We start from the raw sequence: 26,613 nt of genomic DNA, 5'->3' as shown, positions 1-26,613 counted from the left end.
TTTCTGAATCTAAAATCGTACATTACTTAAAAGATGACCTGATACACCACTGATCAAAATCTTAAGGCCAATGAACATAAAGAAAAAATATGCATTTTGATTTGTTAGACTCAACGACTTATTTGAGTAGGGCTTCGAAAGATGAAAATAAGAAAAGGGAAAATAAAAATAAAAAACTGTTTAGCATTTAATAGCGAAAATGTGAACACTATAAAATTAGCACAAATACTAGTTGGTCAAAAGTTTAAGACCATACACAAACGAAGCGATAATAGGTAAACACGTAACGAAATTTAGTCATTTGTGTTCAAGCATTAGCGTTGTCAACATCTCCCACTGACATATACTGTGTTACATTGGGTAAAAACATGGCAAAGGCGAAAAAGTTGACAGAGTTTGAACGTGGCAGAATCGTCGAGCTGCAAAAGCAAGGTCTCTCTCAACGTGTCATCGTTGGTGAGATTGGGCGTAGTAAAACTGCTTTTGCAAATTTCTTAAAAGACCCTGAGGGATATGAAACGATAATTGCAAGTGGTCGGCCCAAGAAAATTTCGCCGGCATTGAGCAGGAGGATTCGACGGGTTGTCTGGCAAGACACCAGCCGACTGTCGAACCAGATTAAGGCCCTAACCAATGCAGAATGTAGCTCAAGAACAATAAGACAGCATCTACGAGAGAAAGCCTTTAAGAACTGTAAACGTCTTCAAAGGCCACGCTTCCTTCCACACCAAGAAACAGCTCGGTTAAACTTTGCTGAGAAGCACCAAACATGGACGTAGAAAAGTGGAAGAAGGTTTTGTTCTCTGATGAGAAAAAATTTAACCTGGATGTTCCAGATGGCTTTCCACGTTACTAGCACGATAAGGATGTCCCACCGGAGACATTTTCTGCACGACACAGCTGCTGTTTGACGCCCCTGTATAACCTGAAGTTTCATTTTTCCATGGAAGGAGAAGGCATCCTTATTGATTGAAGGCCCTCGTTCGTGTGGAAATGAGTGGATCTTTTAGCAGGACAATGCCCGCAGGATAAAGGACTGTTTCATGGTGAATAACGTGTTTCTTTCGGACCATCCAGCGTGTTTGCCCGATATGAACCCCATTGAAAATGTTTGGAGTTGGATGGCAAGGGAAGTCTATAGAAATGGACGTCAATTCCAAACAGTACATGATCTTCGTGAAGCCATCTTTACCATTTGAAATAATATTCCAGCCAGCCTTCTGCAAATGCTTATATTGACCATTCCAAAGCGAATGTTTGAAGTGATTCGCAATGACAGCTGTGCAATTCACTACTGAGACCTCTTGTTCGGCAATTCCTGCCCTATTTAGGACTTCTTTTTGGTATGGTCTTAAACTTTTGACCAGCTAGTATTCAGGCTAATTTCATAGTGTTCACATTTTGACCAGCTAGTATTTAGGCTAATTTCATAGTGCTCACATTTTCCCTATTAAATGCTGAAAAAGTTTTTTATTCTTACTTTCCCTTTTCATCTGTCGAATCTCTACTGAAATATTTTGTCTTTATGTTCATTGGCCTTAAGATTTTGGCCAGCAGTGTAGTTATTACTCAGGCAATACATAATTTTTTTTTTTCAATCTTATTTGGTTTCAAGACCATAAACTTAAAAATCAGACCCCCTCCAACCACACCCACATGTCACATTTTCTTTTATACAAACTGGAAGTAGTTATATCTTACATTTAATATTATATTATTTATAACTAATAGAACGCTACAGTCTCAATCTATCAAATGACATGTTATATTACGTTGTTTTCTGCAAAGATAATTGTCAATTTCACTTTCAGTTGAAGCTTTTTTCCCACAGGAAAGACATTGACAAAGTTCCTTGTTGTATAATTATAAAGCCACAATCATTGTGATAGTTACAATAGACATTCTACTTTTTCCATTTTATTATTCTGTATTCTTTGAGCACTAGTTAAGTAAATAAAGTATTAATTACTGTAGTAGTACCATTAGTATAATAAAGTATGGGCAAGTGTCATTGGTTGTTTACTGAAAAAAAGATTTATTTTTTTGGTTTTTGTTAATAAATAACTAATGATTGCATGCCAGGTAATAGAAAACATTCAGTAAGGTTTTCCTCAATTTGATAATCACAGAGAGATAGAGATGGTGTGCCTGTAAAGTCTATGTTAATACAAAAAGGTATAAATAAATACATGAACGATAAGAAATTTTGAAGAGAGATTTCTAAATGATATGTCACTCAAATGATATGATATTGAAAAACTTTCAGTATCCCTGAAAGACATATGCTGCATTCAGAGGAAATCCAGTAAGCATCCAGTTAACGGCAAGTATCTCATAATACCAATTTAAATTTGTTAATAAGGGAAAAACTACTGGAAAAATTAATAAAAGATAAAAACAAAACTTGTAATAGAAAAAGCAAAGTGAGGACAAGGTGAAAGGTAATTACTGCTAAAGAACTAAAAGCCACTTGGCAAGTTCCTATATAAAGACTTCAGACAAAGAAGTAGCTATGGCTATCCTCAGATGAGACAATAGTAAGTTTTCAGACTTAAAACTCTAAAATACAGAATTCAATTCCCTGGGGTAAGCATAGCAGATACCCAAAATGGAGTTACTTTACAATAATACACTAATGTATTAATGTAACTGCAATGAAAGAATACTATCCAATGTATTTACTGTTTAACATTCTTAGAAATATTTTAATGTACGATGTCAATCGTTCTCAAACAAAGAATATATTTATAGCAATGACTAGAATTACAAAACATATTACAATTTATGAACAAGTTTTTAATTTATTTTCTTGAAATACAAATCTCACCCAAAGTGATGATTTCAAAGTTTTCATTACATTTTTATACATCATTGAATAATCACAGAAAAATACCAAGAACTGTAATGTCATTCATACTTTCTGTAAGTTTATGCATTTCAGAAACATTCAGCCCTTGTTTGGCTCAGCTGAGTACCTCCATACATCTATTAACACTGTGTGAAAATAGATTGTAAATTGCATCTTTTAAATGATGAACATGATGAGAACCAAAATTACTACAAATATGAAACAGGAGATGAACCTGAGAAAAGATACATACTAAAGGTCATTATTTTGGAAGACTGAATTTAAAAGTATTACAAGAGATTGTGATACAATTTATATCTAGACTTGCTTAGAAAAAGTGCTTATACATGAATTACTTGCTGGTTGCACACTTTTTAACTCAAAAGCCCCTAACATGCACAGAAGAAAATACACATCTAACAACAACATTTCAAATATATTCTAACCATCAGAAAAATGAATAAATAACAAAAGTTTCAAAATAATTATATAAAATATTATTGTGACACCAAATAATTAATATACGTTTTATGAACTAAATTTTGCATTTATGTTTGTTTACTAAATGTAATTCGATCTGCCTTTGATCACACTAGGGTCTTGTATACATAGTTTCTAAGAATTTAAATTGCTTATATTTTGTGGACATATCAGTAACAAAATACATTTATGATTAATAGATGAAACAATAAAAAAAAGATTAATAGATCTACTCAGTTATTTTGAATTAAATTGGCTGTCAAGATTTTTCTTAGTTACAGTTTTACCTGCAATTCTTATGATCAAAGAAAATAATATTTTTTAATCTGAATAAAAAGTTTTCTAACTTTCATGTCAAATACCATGGTCATAAATTTTTTCAACTTCAAAAATTACATAAAGACTGCAATATATTTATAATAGTATGTACTCAATAACCAAACTACAACTTAAAAAAAAAAAGCAAAATCTTACACATCCATCTTTGAGACAGTACTGAAGTGTTTCTTAAGTGTAAGACAAGGATATTCAGAAACTTATATTTGTATTAGCAATCGTATTTTTAAGTGATACAGTTTTCATTTCTAACGTTAGTTTAATTAAAAAAGGTCATTAATACAATAGATAGTTTAGACTTTTTCTTCAAAATATTTACTTTTTATCCTCCCCAGGTTAAACCATATTTCAAAAACTGTATTAAAACAAAAAATACTTTATTTGAGGTCTCTTAAACCCAGTTACTTTTTGTAGCCTAAATACAATAAACATCTTAATTACCCATTACCATAGTGAAATATTTCTTTGTATGTGTTATCTTATTTTTGTCACAACCATATTAAGTTATTCTTGTTTGTTTGCTCGATTTTGTGTTTGATGGAGGTCTTCTGCTTTATCTCAAAATGACAGTATGAATTAGTAAGCTGTCAGTTGTGAAATGTAGTACTATAAACATGATCATTGTTCATTTTATTTTAATTATTATTTACTATTACCTTTATAACACAAGTTAAACTTTAGAGATTTAGTTTGCATTCACATTAAATTCTAAGTTGGTGAAAAATAATGTATCCTAATCAATGCTTGAACTCATGTTCCTAGATTACACTAATGTGTTTAGAGACTGTCTCCAAAGAAACATTTATATTTGTAACAAAAATTAAAATAATTTTGATAAAAGAAATTTAGTGTGAACATTATTTGAAAATATTATCGCATAAACGTCCAATATGATGCACTATTGTTAACGACAAGTCAGCCCTTTTTTTTTTGTCACAAATGTATTCATCACGAAATTTAAAATGGGGAACTTTAACAAGTCACAATATATCTTACACTATCATAAAATGATGAACTTTATTCACACAATATTAATGCTTTGTGCATGAAAAGAATCAGTAATTTCTGCACACTACATGTTACAGATTCTGATACATCCATCAATGGTATGGGTACTTATTATATCTCGTATAATACTGAAAAATAAAAACTGATTTAAAAGTTGGATTTAACCCCCAAATTTCAACTTAGTTGTTTGTATTTTTTGTGTCTTAATTCTACAAGAGTTGAATGCATCAATTTGACAGACTTGTTGAATGTTTCTTTTATTGTATCACAAAAAATTAAAAAGAAAATGAAACTTTACAAGGATTTTCTAAAGATTATGTATTTTGACAAATAAAACTCTTTTTATTTTTATATTTGTAAGAATCCACAACTGTTAAATTTTGAAAAGATTTCATTGATTTTGTTAAAAATAACAATCAAAATTTTTTCCTTTGTCGTAGATTATAATTTCTGATATTGTCTTACTACAGTCTTTTAAAATTTCCTATAAAGTTTTATTTTATAGAATTGTAAATCTTATCTTTGTTTGAAATTTAAAACAAAGAATTGACATTGAATAATAATAACTTAACATACTAAATTTAAAAGTATGCTTTTTTCAAAATATTTAATCAGGTTTTAGTTAATATAGGTGATTAACTTTAAACCCATTGTATAGTCATTTACATTTTATTAACATTGTTTAACTGATTTTCTTTGTAGATTTAAGTAGACTATTTAGATCTATTGTAAATTGTAGCCTAGTCAGCAATAGACTATTTAGATCTATTGTAAATGGTCTAACACAATAGTAGCTTAGCCAGCAAAATGAAATTTACTATGGTCATTTGAAATATACATGATGTATAAATTGATAAAGCAAACTTTGCACCAGCTTCTATAGAAAATTGAGACTATAACTGTAACAGACTTTGCTCACAAAAATATTTTCAATTGGTAACATATCACCTAGCTAAACGTTTATCACTTTTTTTTTTCCAATCAACATCCAACCTTCCTTGAACTGGAAGACATACTGGCTTATCCTTAAACATTTCAAAAAACAGAAGAAAAAGAAATAAGATTTTCCATTATGTGTTTAAATCCTTACTCTATAATTTCTTGAGGCTGATATATAGATAATTGCATCACACCATAAAAATTAAGGATAAGAAACAGATATTGGCTCAAAATAGCTAGAATTACACTTATATTTAGGTTACAATGTCAAATTAGCTCCACTTTGTCCAAAACTATTATGAATTTCCTCCTAGCAAATTATGAGTGCTGTATTATACTCAGAGAATATTCAGTAAATTCACACAGTTACTAATTTTATTTGAACTTGCTGATGTTAACCCAAAATAAAAATTTAAAATTAAAATTAAATAAAACGTTTTTAATGTGGAAGAATAACAATATTTTGTTTCATAATTATTTTCAATTCAAAGATGAAACTTTTTACCTTGGGTTGGGCTTTAATACTCATGAAATCAAACAGGATAAATATGTCAGCTATTTTAGCAGGAATAATAATAATTATTTTAAAAGATATTTTCAACATATTAACTAGGCAAGTTTAGGGTTCTTGTAATTCATTTGTATGAAGTACTATGAGGTAAAACTAAAAAACAAAATACAAACTATATGAAGGAATTTATATATCAGTGACAGGCTATACAATCTTTATCACAAAAATGTATACATTCAGGATATGTAGACAATTAACTAATTTCATGTGTTGACTAACATAAAGAAGCAACTGCAAACAGGGATTGGACTAAAGGTTAATTTATAAATTTCACTATTTAAGTTTTTACAATCTAATGCAAATAAATCATGTTTACTCTTTCTGAAATAAATCACTTAAAGAAATTACAGTACCTATTTTTTAAAATGAAGCTGCCATTTTGAAATGAAGGACTCTTCCCTAATCATCCATACTCAATATGCATAAACAATACACTCTTGTTACTGACCAATTAAAAGTAGTTTAGCCAAATATTATTCTGGCTTTTGTAATATAAGTATTATTATTATTAAATTCAAGTTTATAAACACAGTTGTAGAAATACTTCTAGCTAAAAAATTCTTCTTTCATTGAATTATTCTACAGTAATTAGTTATTAAAATATAGGATGCTATTTTCTACACAATGACAGAAAAAACTCATGAACATATACCTGTCCAATTTGGCAAATAGACAAAAAAAATTCTTATTATTCAGAATCAAATAATGGTATGTGAATCTACATAAAATTAACATGTGTATTAAGATTAATGGTTCTACATATTTTTTACATTAAACTACAAAATAACAGAGGTCAAAGTGAATCATATACAGATAATAAAATATTTCTCCAAACACTGAAAATAACAGGCTTTTTACCATCACTATTTTTCCTTTCTATTATTTTCTCCCTACTTTTCAATGTTAAATTGAAATATTATGCATTTGTGCCACAGGTCATGAATGCAAAATTGGTCATAAATCTCAAACTATACTCTCCAAGCTTATAATTCCTATGTGTACACAGTATAACATTTGTAGTTTGTGTATGACTGATTATTGTTTTTGCAGGATGTTGAACAACCGTAGATGAGTATTCATTGTACATGAACCAAATTTGCTACTTGTAGTGGATGAATTCTGACTGATATATTTAACTGATGTAAACTTCCCAGAAGGAAATTTTTGCTTGTTAAGTAAACATTGTAATAAATATATTGTGTTTAAATATTATGGAAATTGAGGTGCAATGCATACTTTTGTTATATATTTTTAAATACAAAAGTAAAGAAGAATACTTCCTACCTAGATTAGACTGCACGCTATTCTGTTCTTTCAGTTGAATTAATCTGCCCTTTAGGTAATAGTCAAAGTTAAGATGATGCAGAATTTTAAAAATATAGTTATCAACAATGTCTGAAGTTTATTGAAGTAAATAGTGTGTTGTTTATTCTGGGTTTAGTTAATACGTCCATTAATATTCATTGAATGTTCAATACGGTTGGCTAAGTTACAAAACTAACTCTGAGTAGCCTACATAACAGGTCTAATCAACAAGGTTGACTGATACATACTTTATTCATTGTACTAAATAGATAGATTGGTTAACACTACCAGCAACATGATTTGCAGTAAGGCAAAATTTTTAGTTTCCAGTGTACAAATTAATTCTTGTTTTCTGCAATGTGGGTAAAGGTATACATTTAATAATTTTCAATGAATAGTGGTCGAACTTGACAATGACATCATATTGAGACAGTGGTGTTACAAAGATACTGATTTTGATGGTTAATGTATTTTTGTGTAACAAGTGTATTCAGCATGAAAACAATGCCACCAAAACTAAATCATGCCAGAGGTGCAAGAATATTTCAAAAGAAAGAAATTGTTGTTGGAACTTAGTCTCATATATTGGCATCAATCAACTACAACAGTAGTTAATGCCAACAACATCATTAAACACCCATTTATGATTTAAGAGCCCACAATGAAGTCTGAGATATTGTGAGCAAAGAAGTCTGCAGAATACAATTTTTCATAATCTCCCAGTCATGGCTTGCTATTTTAAGATATGTTTTTAGGAGATGAAACAACCATGCAGCTTAGTAAGAGCAAAAATAAGCACTCATACAGGTATAATGATGGTATTATGCCTCTTATCATGCAAAAACTTTGCAAACACTTGGAAACACTGAAGTTACATATACAATTTAATACAATGAAACATTCAAGTCATAAAACACAAAGCAGCTGAACATTCTTGTAAGATATTGTTTTGAAGAAAAAGATGAGATTGTGGAGAAGTTTCTGAAGGCACACTTTTTTTTAAAATGCCCACAAAAAAATGTTATTAAAATTATTTTGTCAGCAACAGACAAACAAGGCCTCCAGCTAATGCCTGCAAAATTGATGAGTGTAGGATCAAATGGTCTCATATTGTAAAAAACCAATCGCTCTTTGAAATGAACTAACACTTGAAGAAAACAATGTTTCATCCACAATGTATTTAGATAAAGATTATTAGTTTAAAAAGTATCAGCATAATAATTAGTACTGCACTTGTTTCATCTGTTTAAGTTTTCATCTTATCAAAAACAGTTTGTTTGTTTTTTTATACTTAAATGAAATAGTTTTGGAAAAGGAAATATTTATCAGACATTTTGAAAAACCATTGACTCACACTGTTGTTTGCATGTCACAAGATCTTCAAAATGTGGAAACCAGTAATGAAGTATTCTATTAATGATGTTCCAGAGCAAATCACTGGCCTTACTGAAATTTATGAGAGATACACAAGGACAATATTCAAAACTGAAAAATCTTTTGAATAAAAAACATTGTTTTTGACCAATACGGAAGCAGTTTTAAGTTCATTTACTACTCATTTTTAAGGAGAGGAGCTCCTAATATACACACTACATCAGTGGTCATCACTATTTTCCACACCAATATAACCATTTCAGATTATGATTATAAAGCCAAAAACAAGAGATACCTACTGTGAACTACGAGGGCTGTTCAAAAAATACGTGGACTGTTTGAATTGCGTGGCTCCAGTTTATTCCAGGGGAATCCGCTTGGTATCGCTAGGTTTGCACAGATCAGCTGATTACGATGCCATTTCCCGATTGCAGATATCTTCATTTGTGTATTAGCTACGCGGTTTTAAGTGAAGTGCGATTTTTTCGTTTGGCGGATTTCAGAATGAATGACCTGAAGAAGCAACGACTTGCTGTGAAATTTTGTGTTAAACTTGGAACATCTGCGACTGAAACTTTTGCTATGCTTAACACGGCTTACGGTGATGTTGCTATGAAGCGTACGGCATGTTTCAAGTGGCATAAACGTTTTAAGGATAGTCGACAGTCCATTGAAGATGATGAGCGTCCTGGATGTCCTTCCACGTCAACTGACGACCCACACGTCGACAAAATCAACACCCTGGTGCAGGTAAGTCGACGTCTGACTGTCAGGGAGCTTGCTGAAGAGTTTGGGATATCAGTTGGATCATGTTACGAGATTTTGACCGAAAAATTGAAGATGCACCACGTTGCTGCGAAATTTGTGCCTCAGAACTCGTGAGTTTTTGGCCAAACACTCGATCACTGTTCTTCCCCACCCCCCTACTCACCTGACCTTGCTCCTTGCAATTTTTTCTTGTTCCCCAAACTCAAAAGACCCTTGAAAGGAAGAATATTTGAGACGATTCCCGAGATTAAGGCAAATGCGACGAAGGAGCTGGAGGATATTACAAAAGAAAGCAACAGGACTGTTTCAACAAGTGGAAACACCGTTGGGATAAGTGTGTGCGTTGGGGAGGAGAGTACTTTGAAGGGGTCCCAGACCTGTAACTTCTAAATAAAGTACATTTTGTTTTATGATGTCAGTCCACGTGCGTATTTTTTTAACAGACCTGGTAATAAGTTACATGATGATATAATTACCCTGATAAGGAAGCTTTTGGGTAGATTTATGCTCAAATGAAAATTCCAGAAATTTGGCTTGGAAAGTTATTAACTAACTTTTAGAAATGTCTTGAAATTGAAGAAGCCACTATGTAGATCATTTTTAAACTGAAGCCAAATCAGAATCACAGACTTTACACTGGGATAAAACAAATTATATATAGGAACTGCCCAAAACTTGGTAGAACATTTGCCCCTGGACAGTAACATTTTACAGAAGCTCAAATATCTGAACTCCTTGACTGGATAAATAATTCAGCTATAAAAGTAATCAAAAACTTCCAACCTGAATACCATATACTATCCCTGCAAAAAATATATCCACTTTATACTTGAAAGAGAATATCTCAAATAAAGGATTATTACAGGAATCTGGATATCAAAATTATGTACAAAAGAATTTTTCATTAATGGTCAAAGGCCTTCAGAATTTGCATTTTTATACTAAACTTTATGAGATTTTTGTGCATGGCTCATGGCAGCATGGATACAGAATGAGGTCTATTTATTAGCAAGAAAATACTAGGTCAGAGAAAACCCTAGTGAGTGATGATTACATTAACGTCTTTTGTAGTCTAAGTTTAATATAAGTCAAATGGAGGCTGGTAAAATATTCCAAAAGAAAGAAATGGTGGACTGAATAAAGCACTTAAACTAACATTTAAATGAATTAAAAACAATGCAAAGTTTGCTTGAATTTAAAAACAAGAAGCATGCATGGTGATGTCAGAGACTGATGTAACGTCAACGAACAGACGAGAGAAAAGGAAGACTGATGTAACGTCAACGAACAGACGAGAAAAAGGAAGACTGATGTAACGAACCAACAGACGAGAGAAAAGGAAGACTGATGTAACGCCAACGAACAGACGAGAGAAAAGGTAGACTGATGTAACGCCAACGAACAGACGAGAAAAAAGGTAGACTGATGTAACGCCAACAGACGCAGAGAAAAAAGGTAGACTGATGTAACGTCAACGAACAGACGAGAGAAAAGGTAGACTGATGTAACAACGCCAACAGACAGAAAAGGTAGACTGATGTAACGTCAACGAACAGACGAGAGAAAAAAGGTAGACTGATGTAACGATCAACGAACAGACGAGAAAAAGTAGACTGATGTAACGCCAACTAACAGACGAGAGAAAAGGTAGACTGATGTAACGTCAACGAACAGACGAGAGAAAAGGTAGACTGATGTAACGTCAACAAACAGAAGAAAGAAAAGGAAGACTGATGTAACGTCAACGGACAGAAGAAAGAAAAGGAAGAGAAGGATGTTAGGTGAATATTCTAATCAATATGATTAAAACAGTAATACGTGCACATAATACGTATGTGCATGAGAAGCTTTTCCAACTTCATTAAGCTATGAAAAGGTGAATTTAAGAGAGGGTGGTACAGACTACATTACCATACGTTTAAAGGGAAAAATGAGTGTAGATATATAGTGCTATGCATTCCAAAGGGAGAAGTTTTGGTAAATGGTTTTGCCATCCTTCATACAACTTTTTATGTGTTAAGGTTTTGTGTGTAAATTTCTACTTTATTAAAAAAAAAAAAAAAAGACACTTAGCGCAACTCTGTAGAGTTTTAATACCTACCCTTGATACCCATGTTATTGTAAGTGTTGTTAGATCTGGTACCTTTTATCAAACAAGTTAATTAATTTGTAACTTTTATACTAGAATTTTATGGTGGGTATAATGCTGTGGAATAGGTTTAACTTTGTAGTTGCTAAGACATCCTGTACGGCCACCAGATTGTTCAGAGCTCTATGTTCTTCAACTCATATTTGAATAGTCTAAGCAAGTCATTTAACCATTTAAATTATTATAAACAGACAGCATTGCCTTTATATTTTATAACCTTTGTGCATTCAAATACAGAATACCAAAACTAAAACATGTTTGGTATGTAAAGCATGATGTTTTCCCTTGAAAATAAGAGCTGGTTTTTACCTAATTAAACACAGTGGTGACCATACAGTTATTTGTGATTAAGTTTTGCTGAGAGTATATAAACATTTGTATTTGGTATTTCCTGCTAAGAAATACTTAAATAAAAGAGGTATTTACAGTTCTGACTAGTTGCTTTGTTATATTAGTTAGTTACCTTAGATTCAGCTTTGCCTAGCTTGTGTTACTGTGGTGCATTAAATTTAGCAGGATTCAAGCCTTAAGAACTGCTCTTAGTTAATTGTTTTCCAAATACTGTCAGACACATCTTTGCTTTGACTTTCTTTGGTGTATTGAATATGGCAATAATCAGTAGCAGCAATCAATGTTTACAATTATAGTGTCTTTATGCTTAATATTTGGCAAAGAAAAGTAGAATTGTACATTTATAATAACCTGTTGTTGCACTATTGATCTTTACTGACTTAAAATAAATTTCCAAGTATGAGATATTGACTATAATAAATAAATTGGTGAACACTGGGAAAATCAAGTCTGATAAATACAGCATTAATGTAATAATGGAACAACTAGAAACGTGTGTAGGTAAGTAAGGAAAATTTTATCAATTTTTTGCACTTTTGCAATTTTTTTATCCATTTACTACTGATGAAAGAATTTAAGGGTGAGTTATTTTTGCCATCTTTTAATTTTATTTATGCAAAAGTCTGCACATAAACTGTCTTTTTTAAATGTATGATAAAATCAGCTTGAGATTTATGACTTTTTGTTTGGGGTACCTGCTAACAACACTGTATACTTTTATGCCATCTTATACCTTGTTTTCTCCCTATTCTTTGACTTTCAAATCCCTACTTTATCCTCACTTTTCTGTGGAATTCTGGTAGAAAGCCAGTGATAAATAAGTGCAATACTCGAGGTGAAATAATTAATAACTTTTCAAAGTAAAACAACTTCCATTTCAAGTAACTGCATGTTAATTGTAAGAGTTTGCTTGGAAGTATTTTTTTGCTTCTAGATTATAAAATATCGATAGAAGTTCAGTTGTTTAATGTATTTATTCATTTCATAGAAATAAAAATAAAGGTGTTGATGAGATGTAGCTATACATTTCTTTAACAAATTTAGTGATGAACTGGGTGCTTAAACCACAAAAGGAAAGAGGAGCATATGCCACTCCACTTCAAATATATTTTAACAAAATATTTTCTCACCTTATTTCACTAGTCATTTCTTCCTTGCCTAAACACCTACTTTTAACACTCCTACGAAAAGACGTTTCTAGTCCTGATTTCTCCAAGCCCATTCCCCTGGCTGTGGTTTCACTAGATAGTAGATAGGGACAGTGGGAATCTCGTTAATCCATTCATTAATGGATTTAAATGGCAATTTCATTTAAATACAAAATTATTAGCCTAATATTAATAACCTTTCAGTTGCTCTGGGGCCTATTAGGCCCCACGCTTTCAGGGAGTGTTAAATAAAATCAGGCGCCCACAACAGTCAACACAACCCACTTCTCAAAACATTACTGTTCTGGCATCATCCCAAATTCTTGGCACTATCAATTTGAAACTGTTGTGACAATTTAAGAAAATATGAAATAATATTGCTAGCAGATTCCTTCAAAAGCTCTGTCACTAGCAAGGAAACGTTCTTAATTTTAATACCTTGATGGTAAATGCACTTTCTCTTGTCATGAACCTACTACGATTAAGTGCTGTATTCTGTATCCCACTCTATACAGACATATTTCTCTTAATTCTGGACATCTCAAGTCATAAGTTAATTTTTTTTTTTTTAGTTATTCATAAAAAAGTTACTTTTCAGTAATAACCTAGTTTTCTTTAATTATTTTGTTCTCAGTGCAGTTTCTAATGCCTTATTTCATTAGACAAACAGAAATACAAACAGAAATAATTAATAAATTTCTGTCAATTTCCATCATTTTTCAACCAAAAAGCTGGTACCCATTGAGGCTCTCTCTCCAAAATGTTGATTTCTTTTAGTAATTCATTGTAGGCCTTGTCTATATCTGAATTAATGATAATCATATCAAAGTAGTGGCCATAATTTTCTTCCATTTCACGGGCCTTCTCAATGATATCTTTCAGTTCTTCATCTTTAACACTGGCTCCCATTTTTGCATAGTTCTGTCTTAGTTTCTCTAAAGATGGTGGAGCTACAAAGACCACATATGGTTTAAGATCTGAGTGTTTCAATATTTTCAGTGACTGCAAAAAAAATTACAGGCATAAATTGAAACTATAAAATCTATTTTGAAAATTAAAACAACAATATCAGAAGAAGAAAAAATATTTTTATTAGAATTGCTATAAGTTTGCTAACAAAATTATAAGCATCTATTCATTTTTTTTTCAATTTTAAGCTTTTATAATAATGTTCATTACTTGCAACCAACTCAACCAAAAATGTGTCTTACAACAAGATGAAGTTCACTTACTTTTTTGATTACAAATTTAACAATAAAGAGGGCACTGTTAAACAGTTTTAATATATTCAGTTGAAAGCTTGCTTTCACTACTGTACAATTATACTGCTTTACAATTACACAGACTAACATAATGGCAAGTTTTAATGACAATATTCAATAGACATTAATAACAATTAGCTTAGTGCTACACAACTTCAGTATAAAATTTTCAGTGTACCTATATCATTGGCAATGCTACTTGTGACAAGATTCCATAACATATACCAGCCATATTACATTTCTAATGCAGTACACTTTTGTAACCAAAATAATCCAGTAATTACATTCTGGCTATCTCCAATCAAAGGCCCTAAATTATTCAAGCTAAAATGTACATTGCTATCAAAGTAAATTATTTTGGAAACAGCATGCTTTCTTCTTCCACGAAGACTTGTCTGCTGTGCTAATTATTGGTAAAATTAAAAAGGTTCTAGGTTTTGATTACCACTCTGACAAAGTCTACATTGTTTTTTTTGGAAGTATATTGGTTTTCTAAAGTACAGGAGAGATAGTGCAATTTATGCAAACTTTGTGATTACAAATTATAAAATTCAAAAACGTGTTTGATTTTGTTTTATTCATACTTAACAAGAATATCTATGCATTTGTGTCCTCATATCATTACATGTATCTTATGTCCCACTTGATGTATTTGGTTACTGCTAGAGGTTCTAGAATATTAAATTATACTGGAAGAAATATACTTTGCTTTTGTCATGCTTTACATTTAGCATGTTCTCCAAACAAAACAGACAAGGTCATTAAAGCTTTATACATCACTCTAATTATACATGTATATTACTTCATATAATGATAGTTGTACCTGAGGGTGTAGATTCAACACACAAATTTTTCCTGAGTTTACTACAGTACGAATTGCATCTAAACTTGTTCCATAATAATTCTTTTCATATTCTCCATGTTCTACAAATTTTCCAGCCAGTATATCAGCTTCAAATTGGGCTCTTGTGATGAAATGATAATCAACATCATGAAATTCTCCATCTCGCTTTTGTCTACTGGTATCTAAAAAAAAGTAACACTCATATTTACATTTTATTGAAATAGAAATTTCAATTAAATTACTAAATAAGAAAATAAAACTTAAGGTTGCTAGGAAAATATTTTAAAATTGTAGTGATGTGTGTGTGTTTCTAACAGGAAAGCCACACTGGGATATCTGCTGAGTCCACCAAGAGGAATCGAACCCCTGAATTGTAGTGTTATAAATGTGTAGAACTTTAATAAGAATTCCTACATTCTGTAAATTATTGGAATGAAAAGTTCAGATAGCAAAATAATGCATAAAAAACGTTATGATAAAAAATGTTAGAAAATAAGTGATAGCCCATTTCAAAATAAAACATGAAGACAGAAATTATTTTTTTAAAAAGCAGAGAATCTTCTATATTTTTAAAAGAAAAAGCATTTTAAAAAAGTCTCACTGCAAGTTTTAAATCTTTGTATTCTACTTACTGTCATCAGATAATATCTTTATAACTAAATCTAAATCTTAACAACATACGAGGTATAGCAGCTGCAAAACGCTCTGTATCTTCCATTAGCCTTTGTCGTAATTCATGACGCCCTATGCAGTTGGGTCGACAAGAACTATTGGTCTTTTATGATTAGCTCTAGGATAATATAAGGCTACTTCTTCATATGTAAGTATCTGTTCTAAATCACATTCTGGAATACAGAAAAAAAAAATGTCTTGTAACAATATGAAACATGCATTTCTAGGAAAAGTGTGATAAACTTACCCACATTATAAATTTTTAATTTTTGAAATACTTTTGTGGCTGATGTTCTGTGTATACAAGTAGCAAGGATGCAAAGGCTTGAAGGTATGGAACGAACATATTTTTAAAATGATTTATGTAATGTTAGGTACATAGTTAAAACTGTTTTACATTTGCCCAACATTACGAATTAGCTTTATATAGAGTTCATCAAGATATTATTACATTCAACTATCACTTTACCACTTGACACATAAAAATGTGTGAAATATTTCATGTTAAGAGTGCATGGTATTGAGTATTAAAGAGTAGTTGAGGAAATGTTTAGTCAAAAGAAGAAACATTAATATACCAAACAGTTCGCCTAGAGATAACATTCTTCATTGAATATAAACAAGAATTTACCTGTAAACACCACTGTTAATTACCCAGGATGATAGTTTTATAACATTTGTGTTAGGTTGCAGTAGGAAATGAGTGACAGGCTTCCTAATGGACCACTACATACTTTTTTTTAAATGTCCTTTTTCCTAAAAATATAAAGCTAATTATGGTTTCAAGAACCAAAAATGTAGATCTAAATATTCATAAATAATTTATATTTAACTAATATTAATCAATATGAATTTCTATACCCATCTGTAAAATTTCTAGAACGAAATCCATATAATATCTTAATTAGCTCCTCATTACTGAAAATGCTGAAATTTCATAACACTTTCATGCATCTGTATTAGATATATAGTAGTATCATGGCTAAAGTATCAGACATTTAGATCTATAAGTTTGTTAATAGATTTCCCTCAAAGCTCTGGAGTGGGAAGTTATCTCTAAGTTACTATTATAGTTTACCCAATATGACAGTTCAACAATGTTTCTATAAGACTGTAGGTGGATACAAGCTAAGAAATTTCTTTTGTTGCTGTTATATTTTAACCAGGATGACAGTTTAACCTAATTTCTCTGTCAAAGTGCAAATAGAAAAGTATAATGCTCATTTAGTGAGGAGGAATTGGTATCACTGTAAACAGGTTAACTAAATAAACAAAACAATTTGATGCACAACTGATGAGACAAACCTTCCCCATTTCACAAAAAAAAGGAAAGACAAACTCAGAAGTAAGTAACTGTAAAACTGTACAATAAATGGGTACTTTTGTAAATTTGACATTAAGAAACAAGAGTCATTAGGCAAATGGGTGTTAGCTTAAACATTTAGTGACTGAGGATGTTAACTAACCCTACTGAAATTAATTAGCTACATTTTGTGTTACTCCAAACCAAAAAGTACTTTGATTACATTAAAAAGTACATTATATTTATTGTTGCAAAACTATGTTGAGATAGTTACTATACATAGTCAACTACGCTGAGTCAGTTAGTCAGCAGTTAGCACCCAGCCTGAAACACTCACCACTATGAACTTAGATTAATGTACTAGAACTTGGAATTCAAGTTAAAGAATCATTGCAATCACAAAATTATGTTAAATAACAAAGTTAGTTCATTGAAGTACTAAATTAAATTAGAAACTTCTATATTGAAAGTTTTGTATTTAATTATTTAATTTTAATCATTTGTTATCAATTATAAGTGTTATCATATTATGAAAAATATAAATAAAATTCTTATGAAAATTAAATAGAATTTCTTTTGTAAATTGTGATTGTGTTTCTCATGCAAACTTCCATGTGTAGGCAACCTATATCCTGTGTAAGGACAAACGATTGCATCTTCTTGGTGTTTTAAATAAATACTATTTGTAACTGATTCATTACTCAACATAAAACCATGTGTAATGTGCTTAGTATAGATATTTTCAAACTATAATGTCTTTCTAACACCAATTCAAGTTTAAGAATGTTCTTTGCATTAACAGTATTATATAAATACATCTTATTTCGAAATATATTTCACACCTACCAAAGTTTTTATCAGTTATATACTTTTATGCAACATGTTTATGAAAACAAAGATATTTTTGCGAAAGCAAATGTAAAATTGCATGTAACATCTAGAAGATCCCTTTTAATGTATTATTTAAGTAGCACAAGATATAAAATGAAATGAGAGAATGACTGATTTGCTTACAAAAGTCTCTGGTTACAAAAAATATATGCCATTTAAATAAATTATTATTCAAATATTTTTATGAAAGTTAAAACATTTTTTCTTGGTTGTGTAATTAGAAAGAAACAAAATTAAATGGATCTTACATTTTTTGCCTGTGAGTACAGGGAAAATAAATAGTAGTGAATATAATAACAATAAATAATAAAAGGTTATATAAAGTAGAATAGAATAACAATAAATAATAAAAGGTTATATAAAGTAGAATAGAATAATAATAATGAAAGGTTATATAAAGTAAAATAGAATAACAATAAATAAAAGGTTATATAAAGTAGAACTGATGCAATCAAATAAGAATATGTTCCCTATTTTTTTGGTAAAATTATGAAAAAATAATATGAAAAAATAAAAATTTTATAATAATGTTTTGGGGAAAAAACTGGTTATTTCAATAAATAAGAGAAAAGTCCTGGATAAACAAGCACTTCATGAAGTATATGCCAGTCAAAATACAATTCACAAATATTTATGACAGAAAACTACTACACTTTGTATGGAAAAATGCAAGTGGAAGAAGTGGTGAATTACAACTTAAAGTATGTTTAGGGAAAATTAATCAATCACAAACAGTATAAAAAAATAAAAATTTATATTATGGAAAGTTTTTTTAGTAGACTATTTACTTACCATCACCAAGGTTTGCAGTATACAAAGGTTTTTTCTTTTTCTTTCTTTTATAATGCTTTCTGGCACACAAAAATTTCCCTACAGAAATATTAAAACAATGATAAGGCAATTACTAGAAATCATACCAAAAATTTATGTAAACACTTTTAAGATGCATATGTAATATGTATTTTATCCACTGAATTTAAAATTATATTTTACCCTAATATATATAGATACATAACTGGATAATTTTATCTGCCACTATAACCTATGAACTATATTCTGCCATGTGAAATTACCAATTAAATAAGTTTTTTTGTAGTTAAGCACAAAGATACACAATGGATTAAATATGATAAGTTAACAAGTTCAAAGCATTAATTTTCATCAAAACTCAAAAGCAATCAGTGCTTATGAACTTCATAAAATGATACCTTTTTTTGACTTTTCTCTATTATTTGTTTCTCCAACTATAGTTTGTTTCATGGCTTCTACCTACAGAAATCGAAAACAAATTGTTTACATGGAAGAAACTATAACCTGTATGTATATAGACACATAATAAATTTCAAATACTCTCAAAAAACATAAGATACCAATTTAGAAGATAAAAATATGTGACATTAGTGGTATAAAAACAACAACATTACACTATTCATTAAATCCAAAAAATTCTCAGAATATTATCTTACAAATTATTTCTGAGATATAATAAACTTTTCTTTAAAATTCAAATTGTGATTGTTAGGATAACTTTTACTTTTCATACTTACAAGACTTCCTACTCAAGTTCAACCTTAAGACATTTCTAGTTTGTTAAGGCTGATAATAAATTCATATCTCTATTTGTTCTTTATTATTTTATTTCCATATCTAGTCTGTAAGATAAATGAACATTCACTTCCAGCAACTATAACTGTATTACCAACTTTTCCAACTTCTTAGACTGACTCTGTTAATCTGCTTTAGGGTAAGCAAGAACAATGTAACATTATTTGAATTAGTTAATCTGTTACTGCCCAATGATGGAAATACAGTTTATTTATTTTGGATGAATAAAACATTATCCTAAACAATAATTTCATTGTTTTAAGATAGAAGAATCTAATGTTTTATCTCTTATATGCATTATTCAAACATCATATGTTTTACATAAAAATATAGATCTGAATTTATAAGTTGGTTTTCCTTAATTTACTGCAATACTCTAACATTTAGCTAATTATTTGGCTTACTGCTGCTGGAAGGATTTACTAGGTACAAGACCAGCTAAGTTCTGGTCCTCTTCACCCTCTCGAAATGCCTGCCACCAGTTTGGGTCATTTTGGTTCAAAATATGTAAAATATCTCCTTTTTGGAAAGAAATTCCCAGTTCTCGGCATGGTATGTACAAGTCATCATCAGGATCATAGTCAAAGTGGGCTTTCACATGCATCTGTTACAACCACATAAAAAGTCAGGAAGATAAAAATGATGCATTTTCTATATATATATATTTATAAACCAGAAAATTTGTACTCTTTTAATTTAAGAAGGTACAAAAATGAACAGAATAACTGCTTAATTTCCTCAAATCAAATACTGGTATGACATCACAAACAATTTCCCACAATAACTGAAGCTACAGTATCTTTAAATATGGTGTAGTCGATTTGATATGACTAACTGGGGGTGTGGTGTTTGAATGTAAGATTTATTTCTGGGTTCTTGTACATTTATATGTTTTATTCTGAATTTAAACTTTGTTTTGTGTATGAATATGTTTCGCGATACATGGATGAAAAGTCATTATGTTTATTTTGTTATAAACTACATTTGGCCTGATGTTGTTCTTAGAAAAGGATAATACCTACAACAGGTCAGGTAGGATATTACTCAACACGACACATTATGTAAAGGTCCTTTAATGGTTGTTCAGGTTATATTTAGAAGCAATGACCCCATCCAGTGGTAGTTTATAACTTTTGAAGCAGGTGGAGCAAGTGTAAATTTAATGACTGATTTTAATTTTTTTATAATTTTAAAAGTAATATATGTGTATATGTAGAGGGTTTGATATATACTTTATTTATATACATATAACACTGTGAAAACCATAGACCTCATATGCTTGCATGCAGGTAGAACTGTATTAGGACAAAAAATTAATGTTGTTGAAATTTTCTTATAAGGCTATCTTGAAAATTTACATATAAACACATTCTCCCCTTCTAAAAAAAGGTTTATAACTTTATGATAAACAGTAAAATGTTCCTTATTAGTTCTCTATGAATCAATAAAATGCAAGTGCATTCAATCTGTCCTGAGAGTGCTGAAACATTGTTCCGATTTGGCAGTGGCCATTGGAATTACAAGTACAATTTCTAACATTTTCAAAGTTTTAGGAAATGCATCAACTAGTCTGTTGTTATTCAAAAAAACTAAAGGTCACAAAGGTTTTTCAAATGTCTGAGAGTTTCATTGTGGTAGAGAACTTCTAGTTCTTTTCAAAGGCTATCTTTCATAATCATATTGTAGTGTCCTGAAAAAGTGCTTATGTCATCCTCTGAAAAGGCATCTCCATACGTGTGGAACTGTGAGAGATCATCCACGGCAAGTAAAGAGAAGACTAAGTTCTGAAAAAAAGTCTTCATTTGACTTACTATGACATCATAAGCAGTTTTGGCACATTGCCTCAAATTTCCCCATGAAAAATTGCACAGCACTTGTTTCCTGAACTGAGCATTGCTTTCATAATTAGCTTAATTGTCTGGTTAATATTTATGCACGGTTGCACAGATGTCATGTATCACTGCTTTAAGCCTGTATAGTGTTGCACAACACATCATACAGATAAGCTAACAAATAAATGTGTTATTAAGCCAAATCCAAAGGCCACTTACCTCACTTATGATGTGATCATCCATTTTTTTTTATCCATCATAATTCTACTCTAAAGTATCAACCCCCTTCTCCTTATTTTAAGAATGGAGCTAACTTTTCCTCCATGAAAATACTATTTAATATAAACCACATTTGGAACAGTGTGTCCACAAACTTCAAACATGATGTCACTGTGCTTGTAGAACTTGAAAACATTGTTCTACAGTTAAATTTAACTGATGAACGTAGCAGTGCACAACATGAAATGCATTAGGATAATGTTCTTTCATAATAGCTTGCACTTCTCCTTGCCCTCCACATATAATAACCACACTATAGTAAACTTGAGCAGTGAGCTGTTCCTCAACTTTATACTGCTGCAAATGCTCGTACAGGACAGCTGCATTGCCCAGTTGTGGTTCTATCAATAACATCAATAAATGATGATAATTTTTCAACCAGCTGGCTGTCTTTCATGTACTACAAAATAACTACAAACTAGTACCTGCAAACAAACACTGTCACCAACACACAAACTTCAGCTTTAGATCAATTATATTTGTCAAACAATTACACTGTTTATTTAATATACTTTAACGAGTTATCACAAAATGCTAAGCACCGCACCTGTTCACCTTAGCAACAAAAACAAAATGCACTTTTTTGCATTGGTCCTCCAACAGAGTATCCCTCATTTACCCCAATCTCCCTGCTTTATTTGCAGCTCTGCCAGTGAGGTGATGCTGGAAGTAACTTGTTGATTTTGCAGGTTAGAGTATTTCAGTTCTGTTCTTTAAATCAAAGTTAATTAGTAATTAAGTATTTTTATTATTTTAATCACCATTTTTGCTCAACAAACACAACACCTAAAGTTTAACATTAACGTTATTTGTATGAAATAATATATTGTTAGGTTATTCAGATTTGAGATATTTTTACTGCATGCTCTTATTCAACTGCTCCAGTTACAGCAAAGTAATTAAAAATGTTATATTTTTATTGAGCACAGAAGTATAATGAGATGAGCAGAACCCATTGTCTTATAAGCTCATCACAGCATTTACTATTTATGTAATTAAGATCTTGCATTTCAAAACATGAAATTTTATTATGGTTGTAAAATACAAATTCCTAATAGTAGCAAAATCAAACATGCTTCCAACTTTATAAAAAACAAAACTGATTGTTTTAGTTCTTCTATTCCTTAATGACTGGTTAGTACTTATCCCACTGAGGTTGCAATTAAAATGATCAGTCACACGTGTAGTGCAAGTTGTCACGAGACATTTCTTGTAAACTAAACAATATTTAATTTAGCCAGTCTGGTCTGAAACATCATTTGAATAATGTTATTTGGAACTTTGTCTTCACTGGTCAATTTGTAATCCAATAAATGTTATCATACCAAGTAAGTAACAGCAAGTACACACATAGTATCCGTGTTTAGTGTTGAATAAAGACTATTCATTTTGTAGTACATTTTGCTAGAAATTTAGTATTATTTTGTAATCAGCATCTTGAATGAATTACCCATTATCTAATAGATCTATCTGGTGTAGCTCTGAAGTTTATTTGCTTTCACTTTGATATACTGCAGGAAGTAGTTTGGTTTTATATGCTAACAATCATCCTTTGATATAAACAGTAGGAACATGCAATTGGTTTTCCACTACATTGGGATGCACAATATATTTTCTATAATTAATTTTTACAAAAAACAGAATTGATTGTACATTAACTCTCTTATTGCTATATTTATATGTAAAGAACTCCTTCAGTGCTAGAAGAACTTTTAGAAACACAGTAAAAGAACAATAGGACATCTTTTAATCCTTCATTATTTATCTGAAATCTGTGACTGATAAACTTTGAAACGTTTGAAGGGGATTATCCTTCTTCTATGGTACAAAGTTCCTAACTCATATTCTAGGTACCTTACAAGTGAAAGCAAAGAAGAACATGTAACACTATGTCACTACATCTGCCATATCCACTCTGAGCGAAGCCTTTACACCATACCATACCTCATCAGATATGCTAGGATATCATCACAGACATCATAGTGGCCTAAGGACTATTTATATCATCAAGTTCGTGAATAATGGTTATGGAATACGAGTATGCAAATTACAATCATTATAAGTTTTTGTTTTAAATCATTTACATATTAGAATAAGAACAAATACTAATAAAACAAATTTATTTGTGTATTTGAAATATCAAATTATTTATTATTATTATTTTATTTGAATTAACTTTACAATCATTCAGAAAAAGTAGCAACTTGTAGTGGTGCTCTGGATGGTGGGTGCAGTGAAAGATTATTCTTCAGAGAAATTCCACACTGGACTTTCTTTTATGTCTACCCAGGAAAATAAACCTCAGATTTCAGTGCTGTAAAATCTGTAAAGTTACCACTGTTCTACCAAGAAACCATTGAAAGAGCTGAAAACATTTCAAAATCTTAACGAAAACCAGCAACAGCTGCAGGGAATTCCCGAGTTTAGTTGGGTTTTTTTTTTAATATTTTATTATTAATATTGACCAAGAAGTAAACAATATAGCAATCCTTTAACTTATTTTTAAAATAAAAGCACTCACCACACTATCTTTGGATGAAAGTTTCGAGATTCAGTAATAGGGAAGGAACAACTACAAATGTCAATGTCCCAATCATTGTTGCCTGTATAAAAAAAAGATAGAGAAAATGTTTGATGGTAAAAAGTTTTGTGAAGTAAAAATACATGTCTGTATATAATCTTAGAAGAAATAACAAAACTCTCACATGATAGTCAGTACATAAGAGCTCTTCAATTTTTTATATTAAATTGCTAATAACAATTTATAAATGAGCTACCGAAGGAGAATTCTGAATACTGAACAGAAGTTCAGATTATGCTCATTTTATTCATAATACCAACGAGAACAAAATTAATGGTGTCAAGTGCAGTTGAACCAATTCATAATGCAATGTTTATAACTGCTACAATGTCTTACAGCAAGAATGGTATGTACAAATATTTGAGTTTGGGAAATTCTGTAGAAGCTTAAGCATATACAGTTTTAATTAAAAAACAGCTTCACAAATAAAAAAGTATAATTTTTTAAATCTACACACAAGCAAAAGTATCAAAAAATAATATTCTTCATTCTTTAGTATTTATTACTTAAACAAAGAAGGATAATCATTACTGTACTGTAATGGATTTATGACTGTCCATCCATAATTTATTTCTGATTTCCTTTTAACAATCAGTTGGCTATCTGAATTCCACAAGAATCATACAATTTTAGTAGTGCAGTGGTAGCCATTTCAGAAAACTTTATATTACTGAGTAAACTTATATATTTATTTTTAAGGCCATAAATATCAATACTTGATTCATTAATAAAATTTCAATTAAGATGTAGAAATAAGGTAATGAACAAGGTCTTTATACATCTAGACATTGGTACAGGTTTAGGAGGTTTATATCAATGTATATAAAGAAAATATTGCTAAAGACTTTAAAGGATTATCTTTTAAATTTTGCCTTACCTCCCACTTTATTTTCATTATATACCGATGTTAGACTGACAAGGTTTTGTAATTAATGTATCATCTAAAGGAGTTCATATTTCATTATCAGAGAAGAATTAGGGAAGCAATTGTACAGAATCAATCATAGATGGAAAAGCTACCTTCCATTTCCATCCTTCCATGAATAATTTAAAACATATCTTCATTCAAATATCTTCATATTAAATGTCTAAATTTTCATACAAGGGTTCTCAATGTAGTTTTTGACACTTTTATGAACTGAATGCAAAAGGCTATAAGCATGTACTATTATGTAAAAGTGCATATGGCAATGGCTAGAAGCTTACATTACTATGGTCCTTTGCCTTAGTTCAATTCCTGGGGCATGAAGAACATTTCAAAGAGCAGCAAAGATACTGGTACAAATTATTATGAGTTTGGAATTTTCTTCCCTGTTTGTGTTTCTTTGTTTTGATGTTCAAGTTCAAAATTATTATTTGCAGTACATTAGTGTAGTCTACATTTTGTGGATACTTCAGATCCATCTGTCAACATCAGTATACCTGGACACCAACCACACACCATTACACTAGTGTAAAGAATGCCAAATATAGTGATTAAGAAAAATTGGTTATGGAAAATTCAAATGCCAGAACTAGAAAGGGTATGATTACATACCATATACTAATTAGTTTATGTATAAATACATATATATTAGTTGAGTATCCATCTTCTGACAGAAGTTGGGTAAATTCATCATAAATGACAGGCCGCCTTAGAATATGAAAGTTACAACTGTAAAAAACACACAGAAATGCACATAAACAATGCAAAATACAAATGTGAGACCACACATTTGTAATATATCTCTGCCTGGACCCAATACCTCTGTACAAAATTTGGCAAAGATCCATCAACAGGGCATGAGCCAGTGGTAGAAAACATAAAATGCCCATAAAAAACCCACAAAACTGATAATCTGTATATATTTATTTATGGGCTCACTGAGCCTCCATACAAAATTTAGTGAAGATTCATCTACAGTGGGGCAAAGTACTAGCAGTAAAAATGAAAAAAGTTAAAAAACAAAACTGCAAAACTGAAAATTTGTATGTACCCCTCAAATGGACCCAGATTCATCCACATCTTGTGAAGTAATTTCATGGACATTCAATAGATAGTACTATTATATTTTATACATATAGCAC

The 26,613-nt window shown here is 30.7% G+C and overlaps 2 protein-coding genes across 2 annotated transcripts; both read right to left on the bottom strand.

Annotated features, from left to right (window-relative positions):
• Positions 1 to 13,770: 13,770 nt before the first annotated feature.
• LOC143251565 (protein PALS1-like) lies at positions 13,771 to 19,682 on the bottom strand. The gene is given in 7 exon segments (XM_076502838.1): positions 13,771 to 14,279; positions 15,363 to 15,565; positions 16,065 to 16,133; positions 16,136 to 16,228; positions 19,042 to 19,119; positions 19,458 to 19,518; positions 19,674 to 19,682. Coding segments are annotated over 7 exon segments (813 nt in total). The 3' UTR covers positions 13,771 to 13,979.
• Positions 19,683 to 19,879: 197 nt separating this feature from the next.
• Positions 19,880 to 24,505, bottom strand: LOC143251564 (protein PALS1-like). Its single transcript, XM_076502836.1, has 3 exons — positions 24,487 to 24,505; positions 20,259 to 20,458; positions 19,880 to 19,901 (listed from the first exon to the last, which is right to left on the bottom strand). Exons 2-3 carry the CDS (start codon positions 20,456 to 20,458, stop codon positions 19,880 to 19,882), a joined length of 222 nt encoding a protein of 73 aa, XP_076358951.1. The 5' UTR covers positions 24,487 to 24,505.
• Between the last annotated feature and the right edge of the window lie 2,108 nt (positions 24,506 to 26,613).

The sequence above is a fragment of the Tachypleus tridentatus genome, chromosome 6 (genome assembly GCF_004210375.1).
Source record: "Tachypleus tridentatus isolate NWPU-2018 chromosome 6, ASM421037v1, whole genome shotgun sequence".
In the NCBI taxonomy this organism is placed as follows: Eukaryota; Metazoa; Arthropoda; class Merostomata; order Xiphosura; family Limulidae; genus Tachypleus; species Tachypleus tridentatus.
This window is presented reverse-complemented; position numbering and strand designations above follow the sequence as displayed.

Excerpts from the sequence above, each read along its gene's own strand:
- LOC143251564 (XM_076502836.1), bottom strand. The coding sequence starts at position 20,458 with ATGCATGTGAAAGCCCACTTTGACTATGATCCTGATGATGACTTGTAC. Across the intron at positions 19,902-20,258 it reads AGTAAATCCTTCCAGCAGCA|ACTAGATATGGAAATAAAAT; the intron begins GTAAGCCAAATA and ends TTTATCTTACAG.